Source organism: Musca domestica, unplaced genomic scaffold (genome assembly GCF_030504385.1).
Source record: "Musca domestica strain aabys unplaced genomic scaffold, Musca_domestica.polishedcontigs.V.1.1 10, whole genome shotgun sequence".
NCBI classification, from domain to species: Eukaryota; Metazoa; Arthropoda; class Insecta; order Diptera; family Muscidae; genus Musca; species Musca domestica.
The window spans coordinates 14,007,736-14,021,411 of record NW_026712115.1 but is presented as its reverse complement, the minus strand read 5'-3'; the positions used below and the strand labels follow the sequence as shown (position 1 = coordinate 14,021,411).

At 41.4% G+C, this 13,676-nt stretch overlaps 2 protein-coding genes across 8 annotated transcripts in view; one reads left to right on the top strand and one right to left on the bottom strand.

Moving 5' to 3' along the window:
* Window positions 1–13,676, top strand: part of LOC101898043 (uncharacterized) — a 232,260-nt gene that overhangs the window by 60,532 nt on the left and 158,052 nt on the right. The gene's annotated exons all lie outside the window — the stretch shown is intronic.
* Window positions 10,254–13,676, bottom strand: part of LOC131804301 (uncharacterized) — an 80,876-nt gene continuing 77,453 nt past the window's right edge. Inside the window, exon 2 of the mRNA XM_059126953.1 lies at window positions 10,254–10,564. Within this exon, the coding sequence (XP_058982936.1) occupies window positions 10,545–10,564 (20 nt within the window). The 3' untranslated portion in view covers window positions 10,254–10,544. The remainder of the gene's footprint in view (window positions 10,565–13,676) is intronic.

Sequence of the window (13,676 nt, the reverse complement as noted above, 5' to 3'; positions counted from 1 at the left end):
GGCGGAACATAGTATTTATAGGTCCACGTTTCGTATAGCCACCACAGTACCATTATGTGGTGGCTATACCAAAACGGATATTTAGTATTTTGACGATTTTTGCAACGTTTTTCCACGGATTTTTCTAAATATTTGTATTTGTAGTTCATAATGGGTTCTAGCTCTGGTGGCAGAACATTGAATATTTAGGCAATTTGTATGTGTCTAGGGTGGTTGGTATCGGTCCACGTTTTGGTCTACATACCTACCGATATTAAAATTGGTATTTGTGGTTCATAATGGGTTCTACCTTCGGTGGTAGAAAATTGAATATCTAGGGCCACGTTTTCCTATAGCTCACATATTACGGTACCTACCGATATTCGGTGTTTTATAATCCTAGTCACATTTACCCACGAAATTGTTTCAAATTTGGTATTTAAGACTCACAATAGAAAACAATCCATGTAGTTTATTATTGCCATGTAGTTTATTATTGCCTTATCTAAACGATCTTTCTGGTAATAAGAGTTAAAATTGGATAAGGTTTAATTCAGATACTTTTCCATAAAGATGTTGTCTTTACCCAATTGTGGAGGGTATTACAAGTTCGTCTCGGCTGAACTTAATGTTTTTTTACTTGTTCCTGATTTGGCTTATGTTGATTTTGGGGGCTATGCTCAGATAAAAAATTTTTTTTCTAAAATATTTCGGAAAAAAAAAAAACATTGATGTGCTGTATAGATGGCCTGTGCAGAAAAGCGGTGATTGAATATTAGTCAAGTTTAAAGTTGTTTTTAAATAAATAACGACGGACTTAAGCTTTCTTATTTTGCAACAACCAAGCACAGGTACTCAATTCTCAATACTATGCAAATTTTGTATCAAAAGAAGAGAAAATTTGCTATGGTAGGGTAAAAAGATCCGATGTCTTTCTGAATATGAAAGCATTTGGGATGGACGTCCATTAGTCGGACAATGCGCATGTCATCTTTGAAGCGATTCAAGGGTAAATGGAACTTTTTGAATTATACTCTTTAGCATAGTGAATCTTCCGAGCTATTATTACAATGTGTTCATCGGAAATATTTTTCTATAGCCAATTCAAGTCCAAGTTCGTCGAATCAGTCCAATATTGTTTTCGCCTTCCCTTTTCCTTTTTCTTAACCCTTTCAGGAATCATAAAAAATAGTGTTCAGCTAAATAATCAGTAGGTATCGGATTTTTAAACATTTGCATACTTTTTATTTATTCAAATTGAAAGTAAAATCAATTTCTAATTTTGTGCATATTGTTTTTATAAAAACAACAATAATGGGATTAAGCCTGACGATTTTTGCAACAACAAAATACTACAACCAACAAACATGCCAACACTGTTCTAATTGTAGACAAGGCACCGTCGACGAAAGGGTTTTTGTTGTCACAGACAAAACCAACTTACATGGTTATGTTTTTTTCGTTGAGGTAAAACGAAAGCATAACAAGTGGAGAAAGATGTAAATGTTTATAAGTGCGGTTGTAAGATTAAGAAGATTTTCCAAAAGAATTTTAGTTTTATATAATTCTTTGGTTCCTCTTCTATTGAGCTTACGATCTCGTCACTTGGGTAAAAAAGTTCTTTTTTGTCATAGAAGTTATTTTTAAAATAACTTCTGGGGAGAATATCCCAGACAAAAAACAAGGGAACTGATGAGGATTGGTGGCTCTTTCCGAAACCTAGGTATTCCCTGCCTTACCCCCTGGTAAACATTACCATCGTTCTCCACTAATAAACAAATGTTGTTTTATAAAAACAACAATAATGGGATTAAGCCTGACGATTTTTGCAACAACGTGGTTATACTAACCTGGCCTCTGACGCCAAATTATAAAGGTTATTTCAATCCCACGGCGGCCGGTTCTTGACTCGGAGGGACAATCCGTTGACCAGGGGCCGCCAACCCAGCATATACATGTTCGTGTTCGTCCATTTTTTTATGGTGGAAGCAACATTACCCGGAATGTTTGCTCCGTATTCTCTTGGTGCGAGCCGGGATCGAGACCAACCCCGGACCATGGTTCTGGTCCGTTTGTCGAAATCGCATCCACCACAGATCGGTCTCGGTGAGATAGGGACTACATTGCTTCCTGTTGCGCCAATGTAGACCCCAGTGAGTCTTCATCTTCGGCGTGCTCATCGTCGTTGCAGTATGAGACTCCCTCGCAATGTCCTCAACAGCATTTTATGCAGCAGTTGACGCCACACATTGCTGTTCAAGTTCCGGATAATACGTCATTTCTCCAATTCAATTGTGATGGTCTCCGAGGTAGATTAACGAAATCGTAAGCTCATGAATCGGAAGAACATCAAGGTCGTAGCGATCCAGGAAACGAAGCTGAGTTTCACCTGCAGACTTCAAAGTTGTGATGGATACAACGTACTGAGGAAGGATCGCCACAGGGGTAGAGGTGGAGGATTAGCGTTCCTATTGCACCACTCTGTCCAGTACAGACCTATCTCGACCGAGCTTGACTCTAGTGAGCCGTACATGGAATGTATGAGGGTACCGGTCAAGTGTGGAACCGCCGAGGTAGAGGTGCTCAACGTGTACATTCCGCCGTTAAATAGCTGTGCCCCACGTTATATGCCTAATATCAGTTCACTTCTGGTAGGCAATAACCGTCTGGTGCTAGGGGATTTCAATGCCCCTCATGAATTATGGTATTCCGTCCTAGCTAATGACCAGAGAGCCATGGCGTTGGCTGAGCAAATTGATAGCTCCAAGTTTTGCACAGTGAATGAGGACGCGCCCACCAGAATAAGGGGAGACTGCCACAGTTCACCGGACATATCCAGTGTCCCCAGGTCTGACGAATGGCGTAACTTGGCCATCAGTCATTTCTCTAGGCTCAGGCCACCTCCATGTCGCCATCAACAGACCACCCGACTTCATAGACTCTGAACGCCGCACTTTCCTTAACCACGGGAAAGCCAATTGGCAAGAATTCAGAGAATGTACCAATCGCCGCTTCAGAGAACTGCCCAACCCATCTGATGTTCAGGTAGCAGATAGGTGTTTCCGGGACATAATCAAAGGTGCAGCAGTCGCTATATACCTGCTGGTCGAATACCTGAAATAAGACCAAATTTCTCAGCAGAGGCAGCGGGATTTGCAAATGAGCGAGATGAGCTTCGCCGTACTAACCCTAATAACCCCAGAGTCAGTGAACTTATTCTGGAGGTAAACAGGTTAGTCAGTGAGCATAAGTGGAAAAAGTGGATAGAACATCTGAAGCATTGCAACATCAGCACCGGAACGAGTAAATTGTGGGCAACGGTTAAATCGCTCTCGAACCCTGGGAAAAGGACGATCTGTCTCATTTAACGGCGTATAAGTGACAGATCCGAAGGGGTGCGCGTGTTATTTCAACCGGCAGTTTGTAGAGCACCCCGAGAGTGACGGGGCTAATAGAAGGATCCTACGTCGTGTACGATCTCTTCCAGCCGAGGAGCTACCACCACAATTTACGTTGGAAGATGTTGCATATGTCATCAGAAGCGAAAAGTCATCCAAAGCGCTTGGTCCTGACGGAATCTCTATGGTGATGTTGAAGCAACTGGATGAACCAGGAGTTGAGTATCTTACAAAGCTCCTCAATCTGTCGTTAGCCACCCTGGTTGTTGTTGTAGCAGTTTTACACGTTCTGTTGTTTTTTCCGACTAATCTGGTTCTTCCTCAATGTCCAGGTTTAGGAATTCTGCTACCTTTATGGGCTGTAGCCATAGATCCTCTGGACGGAGTTGGGTAGGCTTGGCAGGACAATTAAACAAATGCAGCGTGTTGTGCGGGTCTGTATCACACGCTGGGCAGGCGTTCCGCACATCCTCATCAATTCGTGCCCAATACGAATTGAGACGGCTGCACCATCCTGAACGTAGTTGGGCCAAAACTACCCTGGTTTGCCTAGGCAGCCGACGTTCTTCAGCTGCAATGGATGGGGGGTGGACTCCGAGTATGGCATTCATACTGTAATTATTGACTACCTCTGCGACTGCATCAGTATGAATGCTATTCAGACCTGCTTGATAGGCTTCATGATCTAGAGGCTCTCTCTTATATCGCTGGACCTCTCTCTCTAGATCGTGCAGGTCCTTCCTGACACGCCTGGGTGGGGGAGTTCTATCCACCATATGGTGGTTAGGGTGACTCCCGCGATAACACCCAAGCAGGTACTGCAACGAAAGCATATGATTATGCTGACGTAAGGGAAGAACCTTCGTCTCCTCATGTAAGTGGTCCACAGGCGTCATGAGGAGGCACCCTGTTGCAGTTCTCAGGGCGGCATTCTGGCAGGTCTGAATACATTTCCACTGCGTTGCACTTGTATTCGCCGACCACACTGGAGCCGCATAGCTAACCACAGACCGACCTATCGCTTTATAAGAGGTCAACAAGGTTTCTTTATCCGCACCCCAAGTGCTGCCGGCTAGCGCCTTGAGTACCTTGTTCCTACTTTTCATTTTATCGCAAATAGCTGTGGCTTGCGCAGAAGACTTGAACATGCTATCGAATGTGACCCCAAGAATTTTGGGTAGTTGGTGGTCGGAATTATATGCCCCTCGACCTGCACATTCAGCTGTGTTCTCATCTCCGCAGTCCATGTGGTAAATAGTGTGGCCGTCGATTTAGTGGCGGATATTTTCATATTCCTCGCGTGGAAGAAGGCGGCAAGCTCCGCGAGATAATTATTCACCCTGACACATATGTCATCAACTACAGGACCCGACGCCATGATCGTACAATCATCCGCATAAGTTACGATCTCGATGCCGTCTGGAGGGCGCGGAATTCCGGAAAGGTAGAGGTTAAACAGTTCCGGAGATATCACCCCACCTTGGGGAACTCCCTGTTTCACTCTACGAGGCTTGGACTTCTTATTCCGGAATTCCACGTACGACTGGCGTCCACACATATAGTTGACTATCCAACGTTTCAAACTTGGCCGGAGGGTAGTGTTCTCAACGTCCTCGAACGGCGTGGCATGGTTGACCGTATCAAAGGCCTTTGATAGGTCGAGAGCCACCACTACTGTTCTGTGGCACGGCCTGTTCTGGTTGAGTCCTCGACTGATATGTGTGGATATGGCGTGCAATGCTGTTGTAGTGCTATGTAGTGGACGGAAACCGTGTTGATGGTTAGCAACTGAATAGCTTCCTCTGATACTGGGGAGGAGTAAGGCCTCGAGAGTCTTTGCTACTGGCGACAAAAGCGAAATTGGCCTGTATGATTCGCCTTTGCTGGCATCCTTGCCAGGCTTCAGTAGCGGGACCACCCTGCCCATTTTCCAGGCTTCGGGAACTATGTGGGTGGCTAACGACAAGTTAAGGACTTTGGTTAAATACTCAACTCCCGGCGTATCCAGTTGCTTTAACATTACCATTGATATTCCGTCCGGGCCCAACGCTTTAGATGACTTAGCGTTTCGGATGACATTCGCAACATCACCCATCGTAAACTGTGGAGGTACATCTTCGGCGGGAAGAGCTCTTATACGACGTAGTACTCTTCGCCTCGCCCTATCACTCTCGGGGTGCTCGACAAATTGGCGGTTAAAACAGCCAGCGCACCTCTTCGGATCAGTCACAGTTACGTCGTTAAATGTGACTGCTGTCCTATCATCCTTTTTCCCAGGGTTCGAGAGTGACTTTACCGTTACCCACAGTTTACTCAAATCGGTTCCGATGTTGCAACACTTCAGATGGTCTAGCCACTTTTTCCGCTTATGCTCCTGTACCAACCGGTTGACTTCCACTGTCAGTTCACTGACTCTGGGATCAGTAGGGTTGGTACGTCGGAGCTCATCACGCTCATTCGCTAATCCCGCTGCCTCTGCTGGGAAATTTGGTCTTACTTCGGGTATTCGACCAGCAGGTATATAGCGAGCGGCTGCAGCTTTGATGATGTCCCGGAAAATCCTTTCAGCTACCCGAACATCAGAAGGATTGGGCAGTTCTCTGAAGCGAAGGTTGGTGAACTCTCTGAACTCGGGCCAGTGGGCTTTCCCATGGTTAAGGAAAGTGCGGCGTTCAGAGGTTATGAAATCGGGCGATCTGCTGATGGAGACGATTATCGGGAGATGGTCTGAGCCAAGAGAAATGACGGGTTGCCAAGTCACGTCATTTATCAGACCGGGTGACACGATGGTTAAGTCTGGCGAACTGTGACACTCTCCTCTTATTCGGGTGGGGGCATCCTCGTTTACCGTGCAAAATGTGGAGCAGTCAATCTGCTCTGCCAACGCTGATCCCCTCTGGTCATTACCTAGGACGGAATGCCACAACTCATGGTGGGCATTGAAGTCCCCTAGTACCAGGCGGTTATTGCCTTCCAAAAGTGGGCTTATATTAGGCAAGTAACGCGGTTCACAGCTATTAACCGGCGGGATATACACATTAAGCACCTCTACCTCGGCAGTACCACACTTGACTGCTACCCCCATACACTCCATGTACGGGTCACTAGAGACTAGCTCAAGCGAGATAGGTCTGTATTGAACAGAATGGTGTATCAGGAACGCTAATCCCCCACCTCCACTTCTGGTGCGATCTTTCCTCAATACGTTGTAACCATTGCAACGTTGTAAGCTACAATTTTCATTGAGCTTGGTTTCCTGCACCGCTGCGATCTTGATATTCCTCCGATTCATAAAATCCACTATCTCATCAATTTTACCTCGGAGTCCGTTGCAATTGAACTGCAAGAACGATGCATTGTCCGGAATTGGAACAGCAACATGTGGCGTTAAGTGCTGCGGTAAAGGTTGCTGTTCTGGAGACTGCGGGGGAGTTCCATACTCCGACGACGACTCGGAAGTTGACGACGAGGTCGTGGACTCACTGGGGACTACGTTGGTGCAGCACGAAGCAACATAGTCCCTATCGCTATAGTCTCGCAACCGGGTTAAACCGGAACAATTTCTAAAATGCACCCATCCTCTGCATCCATTACATCGCACCGAGACTGATCTATGGTGGATGGTGTTTTGGCAAACCGTACAGAACCATGGTCCGGGGTTTTCCTCAAGCCCGGCACGGACCAGAAGAATCCGGAGCAAGCATTCCGGGATGTGCTGCTCCCAAAACAGAAAAATAAACAAACACGAACATGTATACACTGGGTTGGCAGCCGCTGGCCGAAACTGGAGTGTTGTTGTTTCGGGTCAATCCGGTGTCGTAGAACCCGCTGCCGTGGGATTGAGCCACCCTGGTAGTTCCCGATGCCTGGAAAATGGGCAGGTTTGTCCCGCTACTGAAGCCAGCAAGGATGCCAGCAAAAGTGATTCATACAGGCCGATATCACTTTTGTCACCAGTAGAAAAGACGTTGAGACTTTACTCCTCCCCAGCATAAGAGAGTGTTTTCCAGTAGCTCAACACGGATTTCATCATCACGGATTCCGAAAATTGCACAGTACAACAACAGCTTTACACGCCATTTCTACACACTGTTCGAGGACATTGAGCGCACCGCCCTCCGGCCAAGTTTGAAACGTTGGATAGTAAACTACATGTGTGGACGTCAGTCGTACGTGAGATTCAGAAAGAAGAAGTCGAGCATCCGTAGAGTTAAACAGGAATTCCTCAAGGTGGGGTGATATCTCCGCAACTGTTTAACCTCTACCTTTCTGACATTCCACGCCCTCCAGACGGCATGGAGATAATAACGTATGCAGATGATTGTACGCTCGTGGCGTCCGGACACATTATTGATTACATTTGCGATCGGTTAAACGCTTACCTTATTGATCTTACCGCCTTTTTCACTGCGAGGAATACGAAGATATCCGCCACTAAATCGACGCCCACACTTTTCACCATATGGACTGCGGAGATGGGGCTATCTTTGAATGTACAGGTCGATGGTGCTATGTGTAATAATGGTGCTATGTGTAATAATGGTGCTATGTGCAATAATAACAAAATGTGCAGAAAATATTTAATTTCGGGTGTTTTCAAAATGCTTATATCACCGTATACACCTACAAAATCTACACGAACATGTATTCGTGTATACTATCCCAAGGTATTAGGGGTCACATTCGATAGTCTCTTTAAGTCGTCTGCGCATACCACAGCTATATGCGACAAGATTAGAAGTAGTAACAAGGTCCTCAAGTCTCTGGCCGGCAGTACTTGGGGAGCTGTAAGGAAACCTTGTTGACCTCTTACAACGCGATAGGTCGGTCTGTGGTAAACAATGCGTATCCGGTGTGGTCCGCCAACGTTAGTGCTATGCTGTGGAAAAATATTCAGTCCTGCCAGAATGCCGCCCTTAGAACTGCAACAAAGTGCCTCCTCATGACACCTGTCGATGAGGAGGCGAAGGCCTTACCAGTGCGACAGCATAACAAAATGCTGTCAATGCAATAGCTTCTTGGGTGTTATAGACAAAGCCATCCGAAACACCATCTTGTGGATAGGCAACCCCCGCCCAGGCACGCAAGAAAAGACCTTCATGATTTAGAGAGAGAGAGAGGTGCAGAGGTATAAGACAGAGTCTCTAGATCAACAGGCCTATCAAGCGGGACTGAATAGTATTCACTCTAATGCGGTCTCAGAAGTTATTGAAGTATAAGAGTGAATAATGTACTAGGACATCACCCCCAGCCATCGCAGCTAATGAACGAGAGCTGCCCCGACAAACCCGAGTAGTTTTCGCTCAATTACGATCCGGATGGTGCAGACGCCTAAATTCCTACTGGGCCCGGATTAACAGCGACGTGCAGAACATCTGCCCAGCATGTGGCACAGGCCCACATGACTAGGTGCACCTATTTCGTTATGGACACAACCCATACAGGTTGCATCTTTTTTGAGACTGGACTTAGAGGCAGAACCAGATTAAATGGAGTCAGAAAATGGAAATTGAACGAACACAGCTGTATGAGCTGCTGCAACAACAACAACTTAGGTTAGTTATTAGGTTGTGATGTATTAGAAAAGAATAAAACTTTGAATCATTAAGAATTTATTACTAACTAGCTGACCCCGACCGCTTTGCTGGCCCACAGTATTTGTGTTTAATTCATATTATTAGAAACCTTATATAAGTTGTAAACGTTGATGTTATTTTGATGTTTTCCTTGTGGTTTTGTGGTTTATTGTTTCTTATTGTTTCTAATAATAATATTTGTGATAAATGGAGGAAATTTCTAATATACACTTGTATATATATTTTCTTTGTCTTGGAGTCTTTGTCCTCAGAATCGATAGTAATTTCTAAATTGAAGTAAACATTAATTGCAAAAAAAAAAATTCAATGTGGATAGACACATTACCACCCATTTAGTTGTCCTTTCATAACTGTTGATGAGACATGGATCCATCACTATAATCCAAAGATTAAATAACAATACAAACAATGGACTGAATCTGGAGGAAGTGCCCCAAAGAAAGCAAAAAATATTCAATCGGCTGGTAAGGTTATGGCAACGGTTTTTGGGACTTCAAAGGTATTTTATTGATTGACTATCTGCAAAAGGGTAAAACTATTGCAACCTTTTGGATCAATTAAATGTACAAATTCGAGAAAAACGTCCTGGCTTTCAACAGAAAAAAAGAAAAGAGTGTTTTAACAATGGCTAAAATGAACGAATTAAACTACGAGTTGCTTGACCTTCTTCTCCTGATTTAGCTCCCAGTGACTTTTACTTGTTCCCAAATCTAAAAAAAATCCTTGCTGGCAAGCGTTTTACCTTAAATGATGATGCAATTACAGTTGAAGACCTTGAGGAAAACGATTTTAATAAAGGGATAGAATTGCTAGAAAAGCGTTGGACTAAGTGTATTGAAGTTTCAGGCGATTATATTGAAAAATAAAAATATTTTTGAAAAACTATTCTTTTTTTTTTGATAGGTATCTTCATTATTTTGGTAAATAAAAGGATTTTAAGTAAATCGAAAAAATTGGAATAAAAGTGGGCGTGGTCAATTTTTCTTTGCATACAAAAATAACTCGGGCAGGACGAACATTTGTAAATAAAGAGTCTACATCGGTCATCGGCAATTGATTTTTTAGTTATATATTAAAAAGTAGACGTGGCCAGTTCCTGAGCCCCAAAATAAATACTTAGGGTTAAAGGGAAAGTCAACAGCATCTTGTTTAATAATTTTCAAACCGATATCTTTATTATTTTGGCAAACGCTACTCGCTACTCCGCTTCGCTTTTATATGCATCAAAATTTTATATATAAATATTTGTTGGTTTAGTAAATAAATAAATGAAACAAATTCAAAAATTTAAAAATCGTCATTATTGTAATACTTTAAACAAATAGCTTCGTCCGCCAACGCGTGAACATGCCAGAAACAGCTAACCATGAGAAAAGCAGTAACATGCCAAATTTAGTCCGCATACACGAAGGGTTTGTCCTTCGGATTAAATAATTTCGTAGCAAATGACAATCGTGCAGGAAACTGCAATCTTTTGAAGTTGAGTGACATTTAGTAGTAGTTTTGTAGTTGTGTAGTTTTTTACTGTTAGCCTAATACCATTGCAAAGGCATTGTGGGTCAATGCTCCTTCATAAAATCATATCCCAATCTGAAACGATATCAATATAATTTGACAAAATTTAATTTTAATTCCATCACAATTTCCATATTTAATTGAAATGGGAGGTACATACTGTGTTTGGTGCATCAAATATGTGAAATCGGCCGAGGATATGGGAGCTATATCCAAATCTTAATCGATTTCTAATTAATTTGACAAAATTATTATTGTAATCAAATTTCGCCACACATTCTGAATTTCATTGGAATCAGACATACATATCGTGTTTGGTACATAACATACGTGAGATCGGGCGAAAAATATATATGGGAGATATACCCAAACCACAACCGATTTCAATATAATTTGGCAATTTCTTTTTGGTACCAAATCTCGCTTCTCTGCCCGAATTTCATTGGAATCGGACATACATATCGCGTTGGGTGCGTCAAATATATGAAATATATATAATATATGTGGGAGCAATATCCAAATCTGAACCGATTTAAATATATAATTTGACAAATTTATTTTTGTACCAAATTTAGTCACTCATGCCGGATTTCATTGGAATCGGACATACGTATCGTGTTTGGGGCATCAAATAAACGAAATCGGACGAAATTATATGTGGGATATAGCTCCCAAATCTGTACCGATTTCAATATAATTTGACAAATTTATTTTATTATTTATATTATTATTTTATAGGAGCTGTATCCAAATCTGACCGATTTCAATATAATTTGGCAAACATATTTTCAGATCAAATTTCGTCACTAATTTCAAATTTCATTGGAATTGAACATACATATCGTGTTTGGGGGCATCAAATAAACGAAATCGGTCGAAAATATATATGGGAGTTATATCCAAATCTGAACCGATTTCAGTTATATCCAAATCTGAACCGATTTCATTTGGGAAAATCTGTTCAGCGGTTATCGAGTCCATAAATTACAAACATACAAACATTTTCCTCTTTTATATATAAAGATAATCTCTTGTGGTTTATTCTTTACAAATTCTTATAATAACCATCACAAAACACGCGAATCATCCTCCCTCTGGTCATCGCATAATAACTCTGGGAGTTGTTGTTGTTGTTGTTGCCGATGTCTGTCATTCCTCCACTCATCTGAGTTAAACAATACCAATAATATCATCATATTTAATGTTATAGATTAGCGGTGCCATAACCATGGTTATTGTTATGACACGTCTATTTTAACATTTACTTCTTAAGGAATCCATTTCATTCCAGGTGGATTGTGTTTATGGAATGCTTAACATGACACCGGCAATGTGTATATACTGTTGTTTTAATTGCAATGAATGGCAACTCTTATTGATTGTATATTTTACATTTTTTTTATATTTTTTGCACTTTAACCATCAACATCTTCCTCTATTAATTGTGTTGTAAAGAAAATAAAATGGAACGGAAAAGAAAGGAATCCGTCGATAGGCACTTAATAAAGTTTGGAAATATTTTATAGTCCTTAAATCATTGATTTTCTATCAAATTTTTATTAAACCTTTTTTAACACTTTCTAATATTCTACCTTGAACGAGCATTTGGGGAAACATACAGTTATTCTACATGAATTCTATCCTTTTTGTACCGCTTTTTTTGCATATTTTTAATATGAGCTCAAATATTCTATACTTGAATGACAAAACATATTAATACAAAGTTTGGTTCCAATCGGGTAGAAAATAAAAAAAACATGCAAAAATCTGGTTCTGATCATGGTACAATATGGAGGTAGAACAGCTTCGTAAAACTACAGAATTACAGCCCAAATGTTATGGCCCGCTTCCTCTCAAATTTTCATACAACAAGTTGTTTTAATTTTAATTCAATATTTTCCTCTTAAATCAGTTAAACAGCCGGAAAAATTAAATGCCTGGATTTTTTTAAATCTATCTTTCAATTCCATTGCAAAAATGGTGAATAGCTTTAATGCGTGTCTCGCAATGTACGCGTCTTCCAATCATTGATTTTGAAAATATTCTGTTTTTATTTTCCAAAACAATAAATACATACACAAAATTGGCAAAAGCCGGCCACACTTAGTAATCAGCTGGTAGCACCATCTTACCTTTTTATTGTACCATGGTTCTGATAATCAGACACATAATTGATCCAACGAGGTATTTAAATAGAATTTTTGGCATTCTTATTACCGGACTTAACCACGTCTCCAAATCACGATATCCCGCTGGGACGTCGTAAACTACATGTACCTCCGTAATTTGTGTCTAGGTGGGAAATCGGACCTTGTATCATCGGTCAACTGTAATTATGTCCGGTATCTAAATAGAGAGCATTTAAATCGAAAAGTCACAATCCGCAGTTTGCCGTCTGGGATAGGATTATCGGGAGAATCCCACTCTACCGTACGTATCTCCCTCGTAATATGAGGAAGACTAAGTCTTGTTGTAAAGACGGACGGACGTGGAGAATGTCGAAATGTTAAAAACCACTCATAATTTAGTAATTTCGTTTGGTCCAGAGTATACTTCCTGAATATAAAGTTTTTTTTATGTAACTTGTCCTAGGGTTTTCGCGAATTGTGGTTGTACCAAGACCGCACAGTGGTTCAGAATCGTTTTTCCTGGTGAAAATTCTACAACCTTTTAATTTTAATTTTTTGTTTGACAGGGAACATTATCAGCTTTCCCCTGAAAAAAGTAAAAGTCGTTGACTAGCTTCTTCGTAAAAGAACAAAGTAGACCAAAATCGTTTTTGACCCATCATTTATACTTGTTCAACCTTCGAATCTTTGAACTAAACAATTATTGCTAAAAAAGATTTGAGAATACATAATTTACGAATGTCAGTCAGGTGGTAACATTATGTGGGGCTTTATATCTAAACAGGAACAGATGTCTGCCTATTCCAACATCAATCATTTCAGAAATAACGTTAACGTCAGTGCAATGTTTTAAATATTTATTTTTAATATTGGGAACTGTATTGCAATTGCAGCAGAGTGCAGATAGACAGAGTTTGATCGACACAAAATTTTCTCTGATCAAGAACACTATTTAATTGTTTATGGTGTTTCAAATTCACAAGAGAACAAATAATATAGGAGTTTGTTTGGCTGCCCAAGCACCTAATATCCTCAATAACATTACGAATTCAAAATTT